This window comes from Lontra canadensis, unplaced genomic scaffold, assembly GCF_010015895.1.
Source record: "Lontra canadensis isolate GAN:19392208 unplaced genomic scaffold, GSC_riverotter_1.0 scaffold144, whole genome shotgun sequence".
NCBI lineage: Eukaryota > Metazoa > Chordata > Mammalia > Carnivora > Mustelidae > Lontra > Lontra canadensis.
This window is the reverse complement of record NW_022631138.1, coordinates 3,237,353-3,261,697: the sequence shown is the minus strand read 5'-3', so window position 1 is coordinate 3,261,697 and position 24,345 is coordinate 3,237,353. Positions and strand designations below refer to the sequence as shown.

At 45.2% G+C, this 24,345-nt stretch overlaps 2 gene segments (V, D, J or C); both read right to left on the bottom strand.

Moving 5' to 3' along the window:
* Positions 1-6,123: 6,123 nt before the first annotated feature.
* On the bottom strand, positions 6,124-7,083 carry LOC116858919. The segment is given in 2 exon segments: positions 6,124-6,566; positions 6,968-7,083. Coding segments are annotated over 2 exon segments (420 nt in total).
* Positions 7,084-20,883: 13,800 nt separating this feature from the next.
* LOC116858951 lies at positions 20,884-21,694 on the bottom strand. The segment is given in 2 exon segments: positions 20,884-21,215; positions 21,628-21,694. Coding segments are annotated over 2 exon segments (381 nt in total).
* Between the last annotated feature and the right edge of the window lie 2,651 nt (positions 21,695-24,345).

Here is a 24,345-nt window from a genome sequence, read left to right as displayed (position 1 = left end):
AGATTTGGCTGCTCCACAGCTTAGAAAAGGAGTGACTGCAGAGTCAAGAGAATCAGTCCCTCTGTGCATATATTGCATTTCATTTTGATCTCTCAGTGTGCTGTCTGGGGCTGACTCCAGACACTCCCGCTGGCTATCTCACTCCCCTGGGAAGTACCGCGAGCACAGGGTGATGGCCGCACAGGAAAACTGGTCTTCAAGTTCTCAGTCTGAGTGGATCTCGCCTTCACGCCTTTCAGAGATCTTAGTGGGGCAGGGTGGTGACCGCCCAATGATTGTAGAGGGAGGGGACACCCTCTTCTGTGTCTTACACTGATCATATCTGGCAATTTTAAGGAGGTATAAACCAATATATGCAGAAATCACAACATGTTTTCCCAAATCTATATTGAATAGAGTCTGAAGGCCTAGAGTAGCCTCTTTATTTGCTGCTTTGCTCCCCAGTTCCACAAAGGTGATGGGCCTGCCATGTTTAGAGCTTTGTGGGTGTCCTCTGCATGTGTCCCTTCACCTCTCAACTGGTCCCCGACCCCAGTGCTATCCCAGTACTCCAGCTAGTCCAGCAGGTCTCCCAGTGTTTGGTCTGAAATTGAATGAGTGCTCTGCTCAACCTGTAATGGAGGACCTTACAGCTTATGAAACTATAATTCAGAAAATTCAATGAAACCATTGTTTAAAAATTTTTTTATTATGATATGTTAGTTGCCATACAGTACTTCACTAGTTTTCAATGTAGGGTTCCATGATTCATTGCTTATAACACCCAAATGCTCATTGCAATACGTGCCCTCTCTAATTCCCATCACAGGTTAATGCACTCTCTTCCCCTCTAAAAACCTCAGATTGTTTCCCAGTCTCCATAGTCTCTCTTACTTCATCTCCTCCTCCATTTTTCCCACTTCATTATCCCTTCTTTCTCCTAATGTCTTCCATGCTATTCCTCATGTTCTACATATGATTGAAACCACATGATAATTATCTTTCTCTGCTTGGCTTATTTCACTTAACATAATCCCCTCCAGTTCCATCCAAGTCAATGTAAATGATGAGTATTCATCCTTTTGATGGCTGAATAATATTCCACTGTAAATTATGAACTGCATCTTCTATATCCATTCATCTGTTGAAGGGCATCTCAGTTCTTTCCACAGTCGGGCTATCATGGGTATTGCTGCTATGAACATTGGTGTACATGTGCCCCTTCTTGTCACTACATCTATATCTTAGCAGTAGTATAATTGCTGGGTCATAGGGTTCTATTTTTAACTTTTTGAGGAAACTCTATGATGTTTTCCAAAGTGCCTGTACCAGCTTTCATTCCCACCAACATCGTAAGGCGGTTCCCCTTTCTCCACAACTTTTCCAACATTTGCTGTTTCTTGCCTTGAGGATTTTTGCCATTCTAACCATTGTAAAGTGGTATTCAATGTGGTTTTGATTTGAATTTCCCTGATGGCTAATGATGCTGAACATTTTTTCATGTGCCTGTCAGCCATTCATATATCTTCTTTGGAGAAGTGTCTGTTCATGTCTTCTGCCGATTCTTTGACTTGATTACTTGGTTTTTTGGTGTTGAGTTTGAGAAATTCTTCATAGATTTTGGATAGCAACCCTTTATCTGTAGTGTCATTCGCAAATATCTTCTCCCTTTTCATGGGCTGCCTCATTCTTTTGTGGACTGTTCCCTTTGCTAAAAGAAACCAGTTTCCCCTTTTTTGCAGGAAGATTTTCCATTTGATTGTTTATAGGAGATTACCACACACTTGAACAAAGACATTTGGGCAACTGGTGAACATCCTGTCTATGTTCTCTCTGTTCCTTGAGTTTCTTTCTGAAAGAAGAAACAGAATTTCATTTTTGAACATTTGTTGTAGATGCATTATGTGGTAAATCCAGATGGAAGTATTGTAGTAATTACTTTACTCTTCAGAGCAATCCTATGATTAGGATGATTAATGTCCTCCTTAATGGATGAGAAAATGGACACAGTTGTCTGAGGTCATATTGCTAGCTCCCAGGAGCATTCAGAGTCAGAGTTTATACTCGGGCATTCCAGCTCCAGAGCCCACACTGCTCTCCCCTGGATGCTGCTCTCATTTATCCTTAGAGCGCCATTTGAAAGTGGAAAAAATGTAACCTGCTAGTAGGGTTCATTTCCATGTTCACAGATAGGAGGCAGAGAAGATACAGCTCCTTGTGGCACCATGGTGCCTGCTGTTCCTTGTACCCTGGGCACAACTTGAGTGTTTCAATTGTGTGTATTGTGGCCACTGTTAGGTTGGCGGCCCCAGGAATGTAGGAGGAACAATAAAAATGGCCGCTGGGCTGTCATCTTCCAGGCCACCCTCTTCCTATACCCATGACTCTCCTGCCAGAAGGACATATGCCAAGGACATGTCACCATGAGTAAACCAATACCTATGCAGGAAACAGGAACATCAGGACTCCCCCCTACCCTCCAATCACCAAAAACCTTACTTTATATGGCTGTAAACCTATGCCCCCTCTTAATCCAAATAAAAGACCCACTCGACCCCCTCCCAGGCGCGACTTCTCCGATTCACCTCTCTTGAGTCACAGAACCTTGCCCAAGGGAACCTTTAATAAACCCTGCCTTGTGTCCATCTCGCCTGGTGTCCTGTGTATCTCACCTGTAAAACCTTACAGGAGCTGGTTTGGGTGTAGAGCTTTGCCTAGAGCCAAAATCTTCTAGCAGTCTCTGTCACTGCATGTTAAAACCAAAGGAGAGTTTTCTGACTTCCAAACCTGGATTTTAAAAATAAAGAAGTGAGTCCAGAAGAACAAGAACGCCTAAAATTATATGCCGTATTCCAGAAGACATGAACAGATATTACTCCATACAGATCCCAAGAAACACAAGAAAGATGCTCCACATCATTCATCATCAGGGAAATACATATCAAGACGATGATGAGATAACATCTCACGCCTGTCAGAATGGCTAGTATCAGAATGACAAGGAATACCAAATGTTGGCAAGGATGAGGAGAAAACAGACCCTGTGCTCTGTTGGTAGGAGTGAAAATTGGTGCAGCCACTGTGGAAACATTGTGGAGGTTCTTCAACAACCTAAACATAGAAGGACCATAGGATCCAGTAATTCCACTGCTAGGTATTTACACAAGAAGAACACAAAAACACTAATCCAAGAGATACATGTGGCCCTGTGTGCATTGCTGCATTATTGGCAATAGCCAAGACATGCAAGCCACCCACGTGTACGACCACAGAGAAATCAATGAAGATGTGCTATATGTACACAATGGAATCATCCTCGGTCATAAGAGAGAATGAGATCTTGCCATCTGTAGCAACAGGGATGGAGCTAGAGAATATTATGCTCAGTGAAATAAGACAGAACCAAATACTGCAGGATTTCACTTCTTGTGGAATCTAGAAACAAAGTAAATCAATAAAGCAAAGAAGCAGAAACACACTCATGACTCCAGAGAACCCACTGATGGTTGCCAGGGGAAGAGGGGTGAAGGGAAGGGTGAAAGAGGTGAAGGGAGTCACGAGGTACAAGGTTTCACTTATAAAATAAAAAGTCAGAGATATGAAAAGTACAGCATAGGAAATATAATCAGTAATAACGGAATAACGCTGGCCCCCAGGGACTACACTTATGTGGTTAGCATTGAATAATGTGTAGAATTGTTGAGTGACTATGTTGTACTCCTGCAACATGTGACAAATTTCATGTTGACTATGCAAACAAGGAGAAAATGAATAGTATTCCTGGAGGATTCCACTGAGGACAGCTCAAGTATGCCCCAGAAGGACAGAGATACATTGTGTTCAAGATAAGTTAAGCCTTCCTGACCAGTGAGGCTCAGCTGCCATCACCACCCAAGACTTCACAGAGTTTTGATGGGAGTACTGGTTGGGACGAGGAGTCTACATTGGGAAGAAGGTCATGTAATAATAGACTCATGATTATGGCAACCATTAATGCTACCATATATGACATCACTCAAGGGAGTCTGCTGGGGTATGAAATCCTGTAGCTTCTGGAGACTCTCCTGCAAATGTGCTATGCATTTTGATATAGTGACCATAAGCACAAGATAAATGGGTTTGGGGGCACTTGCAGGCTCGGTGAGGAGAGCATATGACTCTTGATCTTGGGGTTGTAAATTTGATAGGTGTGGAGAAAATGTTTAAATATCTGTCAAAATAAAAGAAGGAATGAGAATCTGAAGGGTTTGAAGAGGTGGGGGGGTGGGAGGTTGGGGAAACCAGGTGGTGGGTATTAGAGAGGGCACGGATTGCATGGAGCACTGGGTGTGGTACAAAAACAATGAATACTGTTATGCTGAAAATAAATTTTTAAAAAATGATAAAAAAAAAAAGAAGGAATGAGTTTTTAAACCAAGGGCAGAAATTAAGAGCAGGGTCTCTAATCTCTACACACGGTGACGAGCTGGGGAAAACCCAAAGGACACTTCCCTAACCAAGGGAGCCTTCCCGCCTCAGGACTGTTACCTTAGACACAGAGAAATCTTGTCCTATTCAGTCAACTCTATTTTGAGATTTTTGTGTCACAGCCAATTTGACTGTGTTCTCATTCTCCTTGGTGTCCTCTCTCACTTTTATGATATCATTTATGTCATTTATAACATCACTTTTTACTATTTTGTTTTGAGTACATCACCTTTGAGATACGAGCATCGTGTAGGATTCCTTTATCTACCTCAGCATGCTGAGGGAGCTGGACTTTCTCTCCTGTCTGACATCGAAGCAGAAATTCCAGATCACAAGGTTCCATCAATCATGTGGGAGCAAGATGACTATGGCCCTGCTGAGCCCCTGGTCTTCCTACTTTACTGTGTTTGCTCTCAGTGCTGCCATAATCTCTCTCCATCTCATCATGTATTTATCAATATTCTAAATAAAATTTTGTTTCCTAATTTAATTTCATATAATTTTTTATCAATGATCTGAAATTCATTGTCTACTTTGTGTCATAAACTCCAAGATCCGTGGGCTCCAGGATGCTGGATTTGTAGATGCATTTTTCCACACACCGTCAAAGCTTCCAGAATTGAACCATTGCATTTAGTTGTCCTTGCCATGATATTCATTATCTTGGAAGAGATGATCATCTCTAATACACTTTATTTTCTCAACTAGAACTAGGATCCATTGTTCTCTCAATTTCATCACTTTACTTCCAACATATGTGTGATGACATAACGACAAGGCCAATTGTGAGGTCAGGGGTGATGTTGCTGCACTCTTGAATGGAATCTATTCCATGCATAAATTTTCTATAGATTTCTAAAACATTTATCATTTGGGGTCATTTTTGGTTAGTGATCACATCATGTGAAAATAATTCATTTATTTTTTGTTCAAAATCTTCTCTTACTGCACTAGAGAATCAGATTCATCATATCTACAGCAGCGTTTAACTTCAATGTATTTAACACCCTTACCATTTAGGAGAGAAGGAAAATTCCCATTTACTCTGGATTTTCCTGTGATGTAGAAAGGTAATATTTGTCTTTATTATAACTGTTTACTGTTTATTTTCAAAGCCTGATTTTGAAATTGCAAGATCCCCCTTTTCACTCAGACAAATGTAATTGAAGGAAATCAAAGACAATTGGCATTGGAATGTTATAATAACCAATGATTTGAAACGCTTATTTTGATTTTATCAGAATTAGATATTTCTACTGAGTTTTCCCACCCAGACTCTCCTTGAGAGCAGCTTGTGCAGATCATTCTCTAGACATGTTAAAAGACAGACAGTGCAAGTAGTAGAGAAGTAGGAAAGGAGATGGTGAGAAAATACCAATATTACCAATATTAGCAAATGATCCTGTGGTAAATATAACATACGCTGTTTGTTCCATAAGTGTTCACTGTTATGTCCCAGATCAATGTCACCTGTCTGGTTACTGGAGTGGTTACGTTTATTTGAGACACATGGATACAGCACAGAGGATTAGAGGAGCCCACAGGAGCTCCTCCCTTCACCATAACCAGCTCCTCACAGGACAGGACCCCCTAAATTCCCTGTGGCTTCTACCATGCCAGGCTGGGAGGCTCTCAGGGCCTCAACATGAGGAGCCTGATGCCCAGCTATGAGCTGCTCCCCCGGGGCCTCCAGCTCCTTCCTCTCACACAGACTCAGAGAACGTCCTGTGAGTTCCCCAGAGAAGCTGCTCACTGGGGCAGCCGGGACCCCAGGCAGGAGGTTTGTGTTCGGGCCTGAACCACTGTGGGAGGAGACTGTAGATTTTGCCCGCAGTAATAAACTCCCACGTCATCAGCCTCCACCCTGCTGATGGTCAGGGTGAAATCTTTCCCTGACCCACTGCCACTGAATCTGTCTGGGACCCCAGTGAAACGGTTGGAAACTAAGTAGATAAGGCCCTGCGGGGACTGGCCTGGCTTCTGCCGGAACCAACCCAAATAGGTTTTTCCATTACTGTGCAGGAGGCTCTGACTGGCCCTGCAGGAGATGGAGGCCGGCTCTCCAGGGGTGACGGGCAGGGACAGTGGGGTCTGTGTCATCACGATTTCCCCGCTGGATCCTAAAGTGAAGAGAGACAAGTGCCAAGTTACATACAAACATTTTTAATGATTTCCATTGCTTCTATCTCTTTTAGTTTAGCTAAAACACTACTTTGTTTTATTCCCATTACTTGGGGGTCCAACGGTGCACAATCACACTAATCAACCTGAGATTGGAGAGAGGCCTCTCATCATTGCTAACAACTCCACCCCTTCCCTGTCACAGTCCCCACCAGCGCACAAGTCGTTGTTCCTTCTGGAATCTTCCTCATTCTCCCAGATCTACACATGCCCTGCCTGACCCTGGAGGACTAGTCACACACCTGCTACAGGCACAGGGAATACACTTGGAAGCAGCTGTGCCCTCACAGCTCCCTCTCCACCTCCACTAATTCTCTTCCTCACCCCACTCTGTCCTTACCAGGGAACCAAACCATTAGCAGTGCAAAGAGTTGAGCAGGGAACCTCATTTTGAGAAGTTGAACTGAGGAGTCTTGGTAAGTCCAAGCAAGATTCAAGTTGGTCTTTTATGTCACACTTGCAAGGAAAGGTCCTCCCTAGGGGACACTATGCAAATCCCCTGCTGGGTGCAGCAGTGGGGAAGGGGAAGGGAGGAGGTGGGAGGGTACTAGCTTTGAGCAAAGTGACATAAAAGGTCTTTTGTGTTGGGAAGAAAATCACAAAACTCAAGTCCGTGCTACATGCAGCAGTGGGAAGAGGAGTCCCACTGTGAAAGCGTGGATCTGCTGTGAGGACACAGCCCACGTGCTTCTGCCCTCTCTGAAGGAATCTGAGACCCTGAAATGTAGACTTGTGTGTCCAGGGTCAGTCTTCCTCAGATGAATGGCCAGCTTGCTCACATTCTTCCACCTCATCTACACAAGGAAACGGCTCCCACTCCACAAGTCCTGGTCATCAGAATTTTCCCCCAATAATAGCATAGAGTTGAGCTATTTCAAGAATTTTCTGGTATCTACTATTATAAGTTAATCATTTAAGAATGTTAGAGCGGGGTGCCTGGGTGGTTCAGTGGGTTAAGCCTCTGCCTTCAGCTCAAGTCATGATCCTGGGGTCTTGGGATCTAGCCCTGAATCTGGCTCTATGCTCAGCGGGGGCCTGCTTCCCCCTTCCCCCTCTGCCTGCCTCTCTGCCTACCTGTGATCTCTTTCTGTCAAATAAATAAATAAAATCTTTAAAAAAATACTTATGCTGTTGAGAATGGAACAAGTCAGCAAAATGAGAGAGGAAGCAGATTGGGAAATAGACAAATTTGGGGGCACCTGGGTGGCTCAGTGGGTTAAGCCCCTGCCTTCGGCTCAGGTCATGATCTCTGAGTCCTGGGATCAAGCCCCCCATCGGGCTCTCTGCTCAGCAGGGAGCCTGCTTCCCCTTCCCTCTCTCTGTCTGCCTCTCTGCCTACTTGTGATCTCTGTCTGTCTGTCAAATAAATAAAGTTTAAAAAAAATAAAGAATGTTAGAATCACAAGGTGTAAATGGTCTTTTCCTCTGGCTCATGGAATTAAATTTTATAGAGCAACCAAGACAAAAGAAGTTGACAAGGAAAGAATAATGTGTCTCGAGAGAGAGTTTAGAGCCAACCATAGTAAAGGGTGAACAATTCCATGTTTGTGGCTGTGAATATGAAAGTCCTAGAAACTACTATAGTTGTTATAATCTGGGGTACACACACACATATATAGGTACATAGAAGGTCAATCAAAGGGTTTTGAAGGGTATGATCCCTTGGGATAATAGGACTATATAAGAAAAGAATGATTTTATATATAATTTTTTTCTAAGAGGTGCTTGGAAAACTCTTTCCATACTGCCTCTTTTTCAACAAATAGAAGGTTCTATCAGGATATTCTTTATTACCACTTTGTGAGAAGTTAAAGTTCCTGCCTGGCCATCTGTGGGGAAGCCATAGCTATGATCCTACAATCCACAAGCAGAGTCCATGTGTGAGAAGAACAATGGCTGCATCCATTGTTTTAATATCTCAAGGCACCCTGGGCCCATCACTGAGCTAGTCCTGGGTTTTCATTTAAATACGGGCACTGTGGAATAAGGCCCTGGGTCAGAGCTGCCCTGGGGTGACCATTTATCTCACCAGCCTCACTAAAGAGGGAACTCACCTAGTTTTTCCTCATGTGCCAGCCTGATACAGGTCACGTTGAATGGAACACCTCCTGACAAACAGTGCCTATGTCAAATTGCTTCTGTGTGACAAACAGAATTCTGGAGCAATTGGAATACCATATTTTGCCTTTTTATTATATTTTGGTTAATTTAAATTCAGAGTCAGGCTGAACTGACCAAGGAAACAAATTAACAAATACTAGTCTAGGTAAGATTCCACAAGAAGGTGTGGTCAGAATATTTTAAAGGTTCTGTTTTAAAATAGAACCAGTAAATACGAAATGGAAAATCTCACATGTGGACCCTTGCAAGAATGAAAATTGAGAACTGGAGACTGATTTCCATTAAATGCCTGATTTATGGAATATGGAGATTTCTGTCCTGACCAGTGAACATCTGCCAAGAATGACTTCCCATCCTCAAGCCAGTGAATTCACTGCTTGGACTCAGGCTGGACTTTCCCTTCCTTGCATTCCTTGCCCATAGGTACAGCTTGCCCCAAACCCTCAATGGACACATCTGTGGCTCGCTACAGCATGCACTTCTACTCAATGTCTGGTCCTTTAAGCTTGCCTTGGCTGTAAAGAAACAAGTGTGGATCCTCTCCCACAGGGTTCAGAGAGGGCAGGGTCTGGCAACACCTTGATTTCAGACTTCAAGCCTCCAGACCTGTGAGAGAGTACACTTCTATTGTTTGAGGCCACCAGGTTTGCAGTACTTTGTTAGGACAGCCCTAGGTAATGACGTGCCCACTATCCAACATGAAAATGTAGATTACCGTAAGTAGAGTAATAGTGAGAATCCTGTTGGGTTGGATTTTATGACAGCCCCAGTTTTCAGAAACTCCTTTTTACAAAAGCCTTTAAGATTCTTGAGTTAGGAAGTATTGCCTATTTTGGTGAAATTAGCATAAAACCTTTCAAGTTCTCCAAATTCTTTTTTTACTTTCAGTTTTTGAGATAGAAATAGCATCCAGCACTCTATAGGTTGAAGGTGTACAACACAGTGACTTGACTTACTGCTACTGAAATTGATGCAATTTTGGAATGTGGGTGAGGTCCCCAGTTAACGGCCAAGAAAGAATTCTTGAGACATCTTTGGTATAAAAGGATGATTTTTTAAAAAGATATTATTTATTTCAATCTCAAGCAGGTGGAGAGGCAGGCAGAGAGAGAGAGGAGGAAGCAGGCTCCCCACTGAGCAGAGAGCCCAATATGGGGCCTGATCCCAGGACCCTGAGATCATGACCTGAGCTGAAGGCAGAGATTTAACCCACTGAGCCATCCAGGTGCCCCAAAGGGTGATTTTATTAAAGCCTGGGGACAGGAACCCTGGGCAGGAAGACCTGCTGCCCTGGGGTGTGAGGAGCAACTGATTATATACATTGGGGTTGGGATGAGAAAAGATAAGGGAAGTTTCAAAAGGACATTTACATGCTTAAAAGATGACTCACAGGAACCTGGAGGCCTTGCTTTTTCAAACCAAGTTTCTTTTTGCCTCTAGCAAAGTGTTAGGGTCTGTGATCAAAGGAAGGAGACTGACACAAAGCGAAAGTCAAGCAAAGCTTTATTTGGTGCCAAGCATCGAAAATCAAACCGACCAGTCGGGGCCGTCTCTTACAATGAGGTGATGACGACCAGGACACCGACCCCGACTACTTCTCTTACTGGACGATTCCCCCTACCCGACGACCCCCCCACCCGACGAGGAAGCTCCTGGCGGTGCCACTCCCCTGAGAGGCCACTCGCTGGCAAGGCTCATGATGCTCCAGATGACTACCCAGATGAACCCCACACTCCCAATGATGCTGCTCCCGAAGACCCCGATGCTCTCACTACTACTTCCCTGCCTCACAGACTAACCTTTATAGAGGTGGTTGAGCCCAGCCCATACACACGTGGCCAATGGAATTGCAATACACAGGGAAAACTGCACAGTCATGCTAGGTCAGCAGTACGGGTGACCAATTAAATTTCAATTTACCATAGTAAATATATGCATGCCCCACTGATTGGATGTCTCCATCTGGCCTGGCCCGCCCCTATATCTGGGGTTTGCAAGCAAGTTCCTCCGGGAAGGGCAGGGTCAACCCAAGCCCACAACAAAATGGCTCCCTCTGGCCAACCAGGCTCTTACATTCCCCCCTTTTCTTTGGAATTTAGTCAAATCCTTGACTTTTCAGCTAGTTCTATGTTCTCCCATTGTAAGGGATTATATTGAGTATGTAAGACTAACATTTTTATCACTCTTACACAAACAGATAAAAATAGGAACAACAATAAACTCATAGTCTTTTTTAAGTCTTGGCTTTAGTCCACAGTCAGCAGGGTCCATCGGCTGCGGCTTCCATCTCTGGGGGGCGTCCTTGTTCTCGGCTCGTTTGATGTGACCCGCGTGAATCCAGACCCTGATGCCTTCTACTTTTACTGCCGTGGGGGTGGTCAGGATGACAGTAAACAGTCCCTTCCAGCGAGGCTCCAAGTCTCCCACTTGATGGTGACGTATCCAAACCAAGTCCCCAGGTTGGTAAGGATGTGGTTCCACCTCCATCTCCATCTCATGTTTGGTGGAAAAAGCCTCTACCCAGCCTGAAAAGGTATCTACAAAAACTACATATACTTGTGCCCATATTTCCCGGGTTTCATTTCTGTAAAATCTATTTCCCAATAAATTCCTGGTTCCTTACCTCTTTCTCTTTTCCCTCTTCCCTTTTTACTTCTTCCCATATTAACTGCCCCACACTGAGCACATCTATCAACTACATCCTGAACCATACGCTCTAATTTAGAAACCTGGAACTGCTTGCCTATAAGCTCCTTGAGTTTGCGTGTCCCCACATGAGTACCCTGATGTATCTGGTCTACTAACTTCTTACGTCTTCGAGGAAGAATTATCTTTCCTGCTTTAGTCTTAGCCCAATCCCCTTCATAGTCCAATTTAGTCCATTTTGTAAATACTTTAAATATTCTTCTGAATAGTTCAGTTTTTCTGCTAGGGCTGGAGCCAGGAGTGTAACCAGTTCTTGTACTGTTTTTTTGGTTGCTTGCTTTGCGGCTTGATCTGCTAATTGGTTTCCTTTTGAAACCAGATCAGTCCCCTTTTGGTGTCCCAGGCAATGCATAATGGCTACCTCTTTTGGGTCCCAAATAGCCTGGAGGAGAGCCAATATTTCTCCTCTGTTTTTAATTCCCTTTCCTTCTGTTATTAATAGGCCCCTTTCATTATAAATAGCCCCATGTATATGGAGAATAGCAAAGGCATACCTGCTATCCGTATAGATGTTGACGGTTTTACCTTTGGCCATCTGCAGTGCCTTAGTGAGTGCAATCAGCTCCGCTTTTGCACCAAGTTTCCATGTGGCAGGGCTGCCGTTCACAGTTCCTGCTCAGGGGAACCATCGAAGCCCCCACATACCTCTTTCCATTGACCATGTAGCTACTCCCATCTGTGAACAGAGTCATCTTCGAATCTGGGAAGAGAGTCTCTCTGAGATCCCGCCTTATTCCTGCGACTTGGGTTAGGACCTCCCAGCAGTTGTGAGGGTGGTCAGCCAGCTCCTCAGGCAGCAGCGTGGCTGGATTTAGCACTGCCAGGGGTCAAAAGGTCACTCTTGGTTCATTGAGGAGGAGGGCCTGATACCCCATCACTAGGCATTTGTCGTCCATCAGTCCGGTGGAGTCCGGAGAAGGCCCTCGATAGTATGGGTGGTGGTCAAGATGAGATGTTGACCCAAAGTCAATTTACTTGCATCCTTGACCAGGAGGGCTGTGGCAGCAATTATGCAGAGGCAAGGGGGGAACCTAGCCACTACTGGCCTTTGCCAAGGCCCCAGAGTCTGAGTCAAAACTCCTTTGGCCACCCCTGCTTTTTCACCCACATACAAGTGGAAGGGCTTGGTAACATCTGGGATGGCCAATGCCGGGGCACTCAGTAAGGTTGTAATTCCCAAAATGCTGTCCACTCTATCATAGTGAGCCCCCCTTCTGCCAGTTCGTAGAGGGGTCGGGCAATCTCCGCAAACCGTGGTATCCACAGCCTACAGTAGCCCACCGTCCCAAGAAACTGCCTCACTTGTTGGGACGTGGTGGGGCGGGGGTATCGGGTGATCACCTGTTTCCTGGACTCAGACAGTGAACGCACGCCCTCGTGGAGATCAAAGCCTAGATAAGTGGCATGGCTCTGACAGAGCTGTGCTTTCTTCGCTGACACCCGATACCCTTTTTCCTGAAGAGTCTGTAAGAGAGCTCTTGTCCCCCACAAACATTACTCATAGACCTTAGCAGCTACTAGCAAGTCATCAACATACTGTAACACAGTGACTCCCGGGTTGGAGGTTCTGTACTCATGCAAATCTTCATGTAGGGCCTCGTCAAAAATGGTGGGTGAATTCTTGAACCCTAGGGGAAGTCTTGTCCAGGCGAGCTGGCCTTGGAATCCTTCCTGTGGGTCGGACCACTCAAAAGCAAAGAGGGGCTGAGACTCCCTTGCTAAAGATATGCAGAAAAATGCATCCTTGAGATCTAAGACGGTATACACAGTTCTTTTGGGGCCTAGAAGGGAGAGTAGGGTATAGGGGTTAGGCACCATCAGGTGGATATCTTCAACCCATTTATTAACTTCCCACAAGTCCTGAACAGCTCGGTACTCCCCAGTCTCGGCCTTTTTGATGGGCAGCAAAGATGTGTTCCATGGAGATTTGCAAGGGACTAGGATCCCGTCTCCTCAGAGGTAGTTAATGTGTTTTCTGATCCCTTCCTTTGCTTCCCTGGGGAGGGGGTACTGCCGGAGGTGAACAGCCTTAGCCATCACCTTTAATTGTACCACCACTGGAGGTTGTCCCCTAGCCAAGCCAGGGGGCTTCCCTTCTGCCCAGACCTCAGGAAACTTGACCTATAGGGTTTAGATAAGGCTCCCCGCCTTTGTTTCCTCTGGTTTTGAGACTGGCTCATAAAGGAGGTATTCATCTACTGCTGCCATAAGCACTTGTACAGTGGGCTGTCTCAAGGTTACAGTCATGTCTCCTTCCAAGAACTGAATGCCATCTTGTAACTTGTGGAGGAGATCTCTTCCCATCAAGTTATACGGGGCATTAGGGAGGACCAAAAAAATGGATGTTTAACTACTCCCAAGGCCAAATTTAAAGTCCTTTCTGTTGTCCATTTATGTCTCTCTGTGCCATTTGTTCCTTGTACCCAGACTTCCTCTCCAGATAGTTTTCCCATAGGTTTAAGTAATGATGAAAATTGGGCTCCCGTGTCCACCAAAAAATCAATTGATTTCCCGTCCAATTCAATTTTTACCCGAGGTTCAGTAAAAATGGCCCCTTCAGTCTCTGGTGGCGAGCATTGCTGTCTTCCTTTTGGGGCACTCCCTGGTCCAGTGTCCTTTTTCCTTGCAGTAAGTGCACTGATCTGAATCTAAGTCTTCCCGCCTGCCTTCTCTGTGCTTAGGCTTTTCCTTCCATTTACTATCCTCTACCTGTCTCATGTAATGCCAAAACATTAACCAGCTTTTTTGTCTGTTTTTCATCCTCCTGTGGATCCCTGTTGTTAAATACCCTTTCTGCTATTCCCACTAACTCAGTCAGATTCTTTCCTTCAAATTTTTCAATTTCCTGAAGTTTCCTTCTTATATCTGGGGCTGTATCAAGTGATGACCCTTATCAAAACATTGAAACTTTAGAAAATGTATAAAACCTCTGGAGTAGTAACAGCATTTACCCAAATGTAACCCAAGGTTTATCATTGATTTAGCAGTATTTCCTGAGTAACTTAGCATATCAAGGAAAAGCTTTATGAGTCAAAAAGATCTCATTTAAAATTCTGGGCTGGCAAAGAGAAAACCATTTACATTTTAACCAATTGTGAACTGTTACAACAGAATTCAGTTAAGCACAAAACATGTTTACCAATAGATTTCACAATCACAAACCCAGTTCCAGCAATCAGTGCCCTAGCATTTCATCCCATCTGTCATCCAAGCAAAACTTCAAAGTTTCAGGTTACCAAAGACTCCAAAAGCCTCTTTAACAATTACCCATTAAAACCTTGAGACAGACAATTAACCATCAGCCCAGCCATCCCTCTGCCAACAGACCTCACGTTCCACCTGGGCCCATTCCACTTTAGACGCCATGCTTTCCCACCAGCAAGGGGGAGGGGCTAGGCAGTCCATGTTGGGCCAGAGAAGGCAAGGAATTCCCCAAAACAAAGGGAGTTTCGGCAGCTGCTTGGGAATATTCCTTAAAGTCTCTGTCCCAAGTTAAACTAACCCCAGTTGACTCCAGTTATAGCCCTTAACACACAAAATGAGTGAGGAAGAAGCCCCACATCTATTATGAGGAATGGAGAGATGAAAGTCAGAGTCCCCTTACTCTCTGCTTGCCCCATTCCTTCCAACACAACAAACAATACAACAGACAACAAAAAGACAACACAAAGACAACCGTAGACCCAGCGATCCTTACCTAGAACCTTTCACCAGTGGGGATTTTCTTGGTTCCCGGTGACTACCTAGGGGGACTTGAACCCCTTCCACCCGCTGCCTAGCGGGTCTCGAACCCCCAGAAACCGCCTAGGGGGACTCGAACCCCCCAGCGACTGCCTAGGGGTACTCGAACCCCCTGGTGACCACCTAGGGGGACTCAAACGCCCTGACCATCTAGGGAGACTTGAACCCCCGGAGACTGCCTAGGGGGACTCGAACTCCCACCCTGGCAGGCCCCTGACGGCCCAGGGGGACTCGAACCTCCCGGCAACCGCCTAGGGTGACTCAAACCCCCTGGTGGCCACCTAGGGGGACTTGAACCCCCTGGTGACCACCTAGGGGGACTTGAACCCCCTGACCATCTAGGGGGACTCGAACCCCCTGGTGATCTACCAGTGGAGGGAAGGGGCATCCCGGCATCCACTCCAGCCCTGGGGAGCATGGCCATGTCCAGCTCTCCCTGGTGGGCTATACCCTGGAGCTTTGCAACCAGACAGACAGACAAGATCCCAATACCCAAGATCCCAATACCTCCGGAGGCTTTTCCCCAAAATTCCAATGCTGGCTCAGTTCTCATCGTTTGATTCTGGACGAGCCCCCAGTGTTAGGGTCCATGATCAAAGGAATGAGACTGACACAAAGCGAAAGTCAAGCAAAGCTTTATTTTGCGCCAAGCATAGAAAATCAAACCGATCAGTCAGGGCCGTCTCTTACAAAGAGGCGATGACAACCAGGACACTGACCCCAACTACTTCCCTTACCAATGATTCCCCCTACCCCACGATTCCCCCTACCCAAAGACTCCCCCTACCTGATGACAACACTCCTGGCAGCGCTGCTCCCCAGGGAGGCTGCTTCCTGATGACGTCGCTCCCGGCAGCGCTGCTCCCCAGCGGCTCCGCTCCCTGGCGAGGCCGCTCCCCAGTGAGGCTCATGACGCTCCAGATGACAACTCCGATGATCCCCACACTCCCAACGATGCTGCTCCCGACGACCCCGACGCTCCCGATGCTCCCAACGCGCCCAACGATGCTGCTCCTGCGACCCCAACACTCCAGGTCCCGACGACCCGATGCTATCAGTACTACTTCCCTGCCTCACAGACTAACCTTATTAGAGGTGGCTGAGCCCAGCCCATACACACGTGGTCAATGAAATTGCAATACACAGGGAAAACTGCACAGTCATGCTAGGTTGGCAGTACGGGTGACCAATTGAATTTCAATTTACCATAGTAAATATATACATGCCCCACTGATTGGATGTCTCCATCCAGCCTGGACTGCTCCTATATCCGGGGTTTGCAAGCAAGTTCCTCTGGGAGAGGCAGGGTCAACCAAAGCCCACAACAAAATGGCTCCCTCTGGCTAACCAGGCTCCTACACAAGGCATTAACATGAAGACAGTTGGAAACTTCCTGGAAGAGCATTGTGCTCTGCCTCCCTCAAGTATTGGTCAGTGGACTACAGGTTATGTTAATGTTATTCACGTTTCCTTCTGCCTTTCTTTCCCACATCATATATATAATAGAATATTTTTCATCCATAAAAAAAGATGGAACCAACCATTTGTGACAACTTAAATGGACCTGCAGGACATTATGCTAAGAGAAATAAATCAGACAGAGAAAGACAAAGAGTGTATGATCTCACTTACAAGTGGATTCTAAAACAAAGAAAGAAACAAAAGCAAAATTGCTCCAAAAAAGTCAGATTTGTGGTTACTGGAGATAGGGGCCCAAGGATAGGGGAAGTAGATGAAGGTGGTGAAGACGTCCAGACTTCCATGCATAAAGGTCTCTAATTCTTATTGGCTGTTTCATGTCATAATCTGTTAACCTAAGATATGTAGAAAATGCAAAATATTTTAAGATTCTCTGTCTGAAAAAGGCTATGAAATGTTTCTGTACTATTTATAGACAGAAAGGACAACATTTGTAATTCTAAAAAGAACCTCTGTCACTCACACTCAAAGTGTACTTTGGCCTGGACAACAAAACCAACCAGCGTCCAACACCAGTCACTCCATAGCACCTAGAAATAAGGCTTTGTACAGGTTGAAAGAAAAAGGAACATGAGGTCCAGCTCAGCACGAGTCTCTGGGAATCTCTAATCTCAACCATTGTCCACTGAATGAGGAAGGACTTAGGCAGGTAGTTCTCATTGTACTTTGTCTCTATTGTCAGATGCTGTTGGTCTGAGCTCCATAAAGCTGGAAGCCAGTATGTGACTGTGTGACTTGGGAAGACTGTCTCCTTGGCTCTGAGTCTTGCATCCTGTATCCCCTTTAAGGGGGACAGAGACTGTGCTATATCCAATCATTCTGGGCACTGTGTTCTCTCGACTTTGTCAACCCATGCAGCCAGACCACACTGTTTTGGATGAGATTAGAGACATGGAGGCCTGGTCACCTCCTGGATCCAAAGGGAGATTCATCACTCTGATTAAAGAGGAGTTTGTTTGTCCTTCCGTGAAATCAACAAGCACAGCAGGGAGCTCCCTGGGCAGCAGTGGGGCTGGAGTGCACTGCAGAGCCCTGAGTCACCTCTGACTGAGGCTGGTTGCTTTGGACAAATAACTGAGAATGGTCAACCACAAAAAGTGAACTTCATGGACAAGCTTCTGGTTGCAGGGAACTCAGGAAAGACTCCTTGAACACGTTTACCCTCTGAGTGTGCATAGTATCTGGAAACACCAGAAAAACAAGTGTGCTTACCTGCCTGACTGCTCCAGAGCAGACCCTCCAGGTCACATTCCCCTTCTGCTTCACATGAATCAACATCCAAAGGTCTAACTCACTTTTCTTTCCTTTTTTGGTATAAGTATAAATATCGGATAGAGCTCAGACCTGATCCATAAAGATACATGTGGGGATCATGTGCTCCTTATCTGTGAACATGAAAATCCCTGGTGATCCAAGGTCACCCATAGACTAACCAGAGAGAGTAACACAACATGTCCATGGTCTGCCTGAGCATCCTCTGCCTCGTGAGTCCTTCATTTCTAGCATTCCACTTAAGGATTAATTCTGAAGGAATGAGCATCTGTCCTCAAAAGAAGTTTTTCCTTCAAAACCACAGACTGTCTGGAATCTAATAATATATTCCTTCTCTTTGCAGGTAAGGTTTGTCTTTTGAACTGTATGAAGATCTGGCTGACTCAGAAATGGGGATGGGAGAAGACAGGAACATTCTCAAGCCAAATCAGGGATTCTAGCTAGTCAAGTTTTAGTTGAAGGTGCCTGTGGTAGGAGAATTTGCAACAATATGCCACCAAGACCCCAGAAAAGAATTACTTTTATTTTTCATTATAAGAGACAGTCTACCTGAATAAAAATGGAGATTATAAGTTGAAAACTCTCAAGTTTAAAGCTTCTCTTTCCTTATTCATCAGCTTCAGGAATCTACACAGTTCTTCTTTGAATTTCAACTAGGGAAGTGTTAAAACCCTCTACCATCCGTATCAAACTCAATGGCTTCAACCAATACCTGAAATCCATGGAAAGGTTCCTTTACCACTTCTCTTCATCGCCCCTTGACACACATGGAATATTTAGAACAGCAGAGAGGCCAGGACCAAATGATGGAGTTAGAGGCAATTCCATGCCTTGTAATAAAAATACAGTCTCCACATCTGTAAAGGAAATGGTGATTTTTCTGCCATGAGAGAGCAGGAGACTCATGGTGGTGAGCATCCCATCTCCTCAGTCTCTGTTGACCAGGAGCCAAGATATCCCAAAGGTCAAATGTTCTTGGAAGTATCCCCTGCCAAAGCCTTCAATGCATCCAGAAATGTGTATTCTGACCTTTCTAGAGAATGTACAAGGCCAAGTAGAGAGCAAGGATCATTAATAAATTAAAGTAATCTGGAAAAACTGGTTTCCAAGCTCATGGAGTAGACAGAGGAGGAAATCACAAAACTGAACAAGAAGCTCTAGGTTACGACAACTTGTTAGAAACTCCCATGGGCACAGCTCCCTCCTATCTCCCATGTTTCTCCTAAGAAATGAGGAACAACCTCAACCCAGAGAGTGGCTCTCTCATATGCTGGACATTCAGCATCCCTGGGGGAGATGTGAAAGCAATTATGAGAACAAATATTAATCTATTGTAATGGGAAATCTGCACCAAAATCATTTATTTAAGCAAAATAAACAGGAGAAACCTACTGATTTTATGCCAAAAGTTAAAGCAAATATTTGCCAGTCACTGACAATCCCAACAGCTGTGGATCAGGACCTGCCACAAAAGAGCAGCAGGAATTCAACACTTGACTTGGCCACCCTCTAGTGTTCCATTGGTGTAAGGACCAGATAAAAGCAGGATTTTAAGGACAGATACTAATTGCACATTATACACCCTCCTGAGCAGAGCCTCAAAGCAGAAATTGTGTCAAGAGAAACAGTATTCTCTACAAATGTTCTGGGAACGCGTTCTGGGCATGCTGGTGTCGTTCTGGTTGTGGTCTGGTTGCTTATTTCCTCTAATGGCTATTGGGGTCCTGATGATATTTCTGGGGACTCTGCTCTACAGATGATTCCAAATCATGGGAAATACTATTCCCCCAATGATAACAGAGTTTCATCAGGATAAAGAGTGGAGGGTGCGTTCCTTCCATTGTGCTAATGGCTGATGTTTCCTTAAAGAAGGAATCAGGTGACAGGCATCACTGACTTCTGGGACCAGACAATCCAGCTCTAGGAGTGCTGGATTGGCCCTGGGACCACGTGGCAGGGGAGTCAGTAGCTGTGAGTGGAGCCCAGAGCAGCGGAGGGTGCTGCAGCAAGTCCTGACAAGGAGAGGGCGGCCATGCCCTTGGGGCCAGTGAAGACACAGAGGACTGGAACGATGACATCAACCCTCGGGACATAATTGACACTCCTAAGCCCCTCTTAGAAGAATCATAAAACACATATTCCCTTGGAACATTTGCAAGGATAGGTCGCAAGTTGTGGTGCCCAAAGTATGTCAGTAAAATTAAATGGATACAAATCATAAAAAGTGTATTCTATGAAAACAGAGTAATTGTATTCAAAAGCAATATCAAAAAAGCCCAAATATTTGGAAATTAAGTAAGAAATTATTAAAGAAAAGTACAGTCAAAAAGGGGAAAAAAAGGAAAATTAGAACGTTTTTTGAGGTGAAGGAAAATACCTTATAGCAAACTTTCTGGGAGTCAGGACTGCGCTGAATTTATAGGTCTGAATTGGTAACAACAAACATGCACATTGCCAAAGAAATTCCTGATCAATCACCTGAGCTGCCCCTGTGACACACCTATGACAGAGGAGTATAGGGGACTAAAACACCAGGGTCTTTCCTGAAGAGAAGTGTGACAATGCAAGGAGCATGGGCTCAGGCTGTGGCCCTGGACCGGGATCCTTGTGGGGAGATGCCTGGATCACTAGACCCGCTGAGTTTATTTGGCAACACAGGCACAGCACAGAGGATTAGGGGAGTCCCCAGGAGCTCCTCCAAACACCCTAACTGGATCCTCATGGTACAGGACCCCCAAATTCACTGTTGCATCTGCCACACCAGGTGGACAATTGTCAGAGACTCCACATGTGGAGCCTGATGCCTAGCTATGAGCTTCGAGGTGCTCCCCCGGGGCCTTCCAGCTCCTTCCTCTCACACAGACTCCGAGAATGTCCTGTGAGTTGCCAGGAAGCTGCTCACTGGGGCAGCCAGGACCCCAGGCAGGAGGTTTGTGTTCAGGCCTGAACCACTGTGGGAGGAGACTGTAGATTTTGCCCGCAGTAATAAACTCCCACATCATCAGCTTCCACCCTGCTGATGGTCAAGGTGAAATCTGTCCCTGACCCACTGCCACTGAACCTGTCTGGGACCCCAGTGAAATGGTTGGAAATCCAGTAGATCAGGCCCTGTGGAGACTGGCCTGGCTTCTGCCGGAACCAACCCAAATAGGTTTTTCCATTACTGTGCAGGAGGCTCTGACTGGCCCTGCAGGAGATGGAGGCCGGCTCTCCAGGGGTGACGGGCAGGGACAGTGGGGTCTGTGTCATCACGATTTCCCCGCTGGATCCTAAAGTGAAGAGAGACAAGTGCCAAGTTATATACAAACATTTTTAATGATTTCCATTGCTTCTATCTCTTTTAGTTTAGCTAAAACACTACTTTGTTTTATTCCCATTACTTGGGGCTCCGAGCATGCACCAAAAATGCACAATCACACTAATCAACCTGAGATTGGAGAGAGGCCTCTCATCATTGCTAACAACTCCACCCCTTCTCTGTCACAGTCCCCACCAGCGCACAAGTCGTTGTTCCTTCTGGAATCTTCCTCACGGTCCCAGGTCTACACATCCCCTGCCCCACCCTGGAGGACTAGTCACACACCTGCTACCAGCACACAGAATACATTTTGAGAGCAGTGTGCCCTCTCAGCTCCCTGTCCACCTCCACTAATTCTCGTCCTCACCCTACTCTGTCCTTACCAGGGAACCAAAGCATAAGCAGCCCAAGGAACTGAGCAGGGAAACTCATTTTGAGAAGTTGATCGAGGAGTCCTGGTAAGTCCAAGCAAGATTCAAGCTGGCCTTTTATGTCACACTTGCAAGGGAAGGTCCTCCCTAGGGGACACTATACAAATCCCCTGCTGGGTGCAGCAGTGGGGAAAGGGCAGAAAGGAGGTGGGAGGGGCCTAGCTTTGAGCAAAGTGACATAAAAGGTCTTTTGTGTTGGGAAGAAAATCACAAAACTCAAGTCCATTCTACGTGCAGCAATGGGAAGAGGAATCCCACTGTGTATGCATCCATCTACTGTGAGGACACAGCGCACGTGCTTCTGCTCTTCTCTGAAGGAATATGAGACCCAGAAATGTAGACTTGTGTGTCCAGGGTCAGTCTTCCTCAGATGAATGGCCAGCTTGCTCACATTCTTCCACCTCATCTACACAAGGAAACGGCTCCCACTCCACAAGTTCTGGTCATCAGAATTTTTCCCCAATAACAGCATAGAGTTGAGCTATTTCAAGAATATTCTGATATCTACTGTTATAGGTTAATAATTTAAGAATGTTAGAATCACAAGGAGTAAATGGTCTTTTCCTCAGGCTCATGGAATTAAATTTTATAGAGCAATCAAGACAAAAGAAGTTGACAAGGAAAAAATAATGTGTCTCGAGAGAGAGTCTAGAGCCAACCATAGTAAGGGTGAACAAATTCCATGTTTGTGGCTGTGAATGTGAAAGTCCTAGAAACTACTATACTTGTTATAATCTGGGGTACACACACACACACACACACATATAGTTACATAGCAGGTAAATCAGAGGGTTTTGAAGGGAATAAGTACCTTGGGATGATAAGACTAAATAAGAAAGAATGACTTTATATATAATTTTTTTCAACATAGTACATGGAGAACTCTTTCCATACTGCCTCTTTTTCATCAAATTGATCTAAGTTCTATCAGGATATTCTGGGTTCTTATTAGCACTGTGTGAAGACCTGAAGCTCCTGCCTGTCCTGTCTGTGGGGAAGCCATAGCTATGATCCTACAATCCACAAGCAGAGTCCATGTGTGAGAAGAGCAATGGCTGCATCCATTATTTTAATATCTCAAGGCACTCTGGGCCCATCACTCATCTAGTCCTGGGTTTTCATTTAAATATGGGCACTGTGGAATAAGCCCCTGGGTCAGAGCTGCCCTGGGGTGACTGTCTACCTCCCCAGCCTTCACTAAAGAGGGAACTCACCCAATTTTTCCTCATGTGCCAGCCTGATGCAGGTCACGTTGAATGGAACACCTCCTGACAAACAGTGCCTGTGTCAAATTGCTTCTGTTCAAGAAACAGAATTCTGGAGCAATTGAAATACCATATTTTGCCTTTTTATTATATTTTGGGTAATTTAAATTCAGAGTCAGGCTGAACTGACCAAGGAAACAAATTAACAAATACTAGTCTAGGTAAGATTCCACAAGAATGTCTGGTCAGAATATTGTAAAGGGATTTCAATTTAAAATAGAACCAGTAAATACGAAATGGAAAATCTCACATGTGGACCCTTGCAAGAATGGAAACTGAGAACTGGAGACTGATTTCCATTAAATGCCTGATTTATGGAAGATGGAGAACTCTGTCCTGACCAGTGAACATCTGCCATGAATAACTTCCCATCCTCAAGCCAGTGAATTCACTGCTTGGACTCTGGCTGGACTTTCCCTTCTTTGCATTCCTTGCCCATAAGTACAGCTTGCCCCAAACCCTCAATGGACATACCTGTGGCTTACTATAGCATGCACTTCTACTCAATGTCCGATCCTTTAAGTTTGCCTCAGCTGGAAAGAAACAAGTGAGATTGGGTCCCACAGGGTTCAGAGAGGGCAAGGTCTGCCCAACACCTTGATTTCAGACTTCAAGCCTCCAGACCTGTGAGAGAGTACACTTCTGTTGTTTGAGGCCACCAGGTTTGCAGTACTTTGTTAAGGCAGTCCTAGGAAATGAGGTGCCCACTATCTGACATGGAAACGCAGATTAGAGGAAATTGAGTAATAGTGAGAATCCTGTTGGGTTGGATTTTATGACAGGCCCCGTTTTCAGAAACTCCTTTTTACAAAAATCTTTAAGATGTGTGTATTAGGAAGTATTGCTATTTTGGTGAAATTAGCACAAAACCTTTAAGTGCTCCAAATTCTTTTTTTCCTTTCAGTTTTAACGAGGTAGAAATGACATCCAGCACTCTGTAAGATGAAGGTGTACAACATAGTGACTTGACTTCCTACTATTGAACAATTGATGCAATTTTGGAATATTGGTGAGGTCCCCAGCTGATGGTCAAGAAAGAATTTTTGAGACATCTTTGGTGCAAAAAGGTGATTTTACTAAAGCCTGGGGACAGGAACCATGGGCAGAATGACCTGCTGCCCTGGGGTTGTGGGGAGCAACTGATTATATACTTTGGGGTTGGGGCAAGAAAAGATAAGGGAAGTTTCAAAGGACATTTATATGCTTAAAAGAAGACTCACAGGAACCTGGAGGCTTCGCTTTGTCAAACCAAGTTTGTTTTTGCCTCTAGCAAGGCATTAACATGAAGACAGCTGGGAACTTCCTGGAAGAGCATTGTGCTCTGCCTCCCTCAAGTATTGGTCAGTGGACTGCAGGTGATGTTAATGTTATTCACGTTTCCTTCTGCCTTTCTGTCCCTCATCCT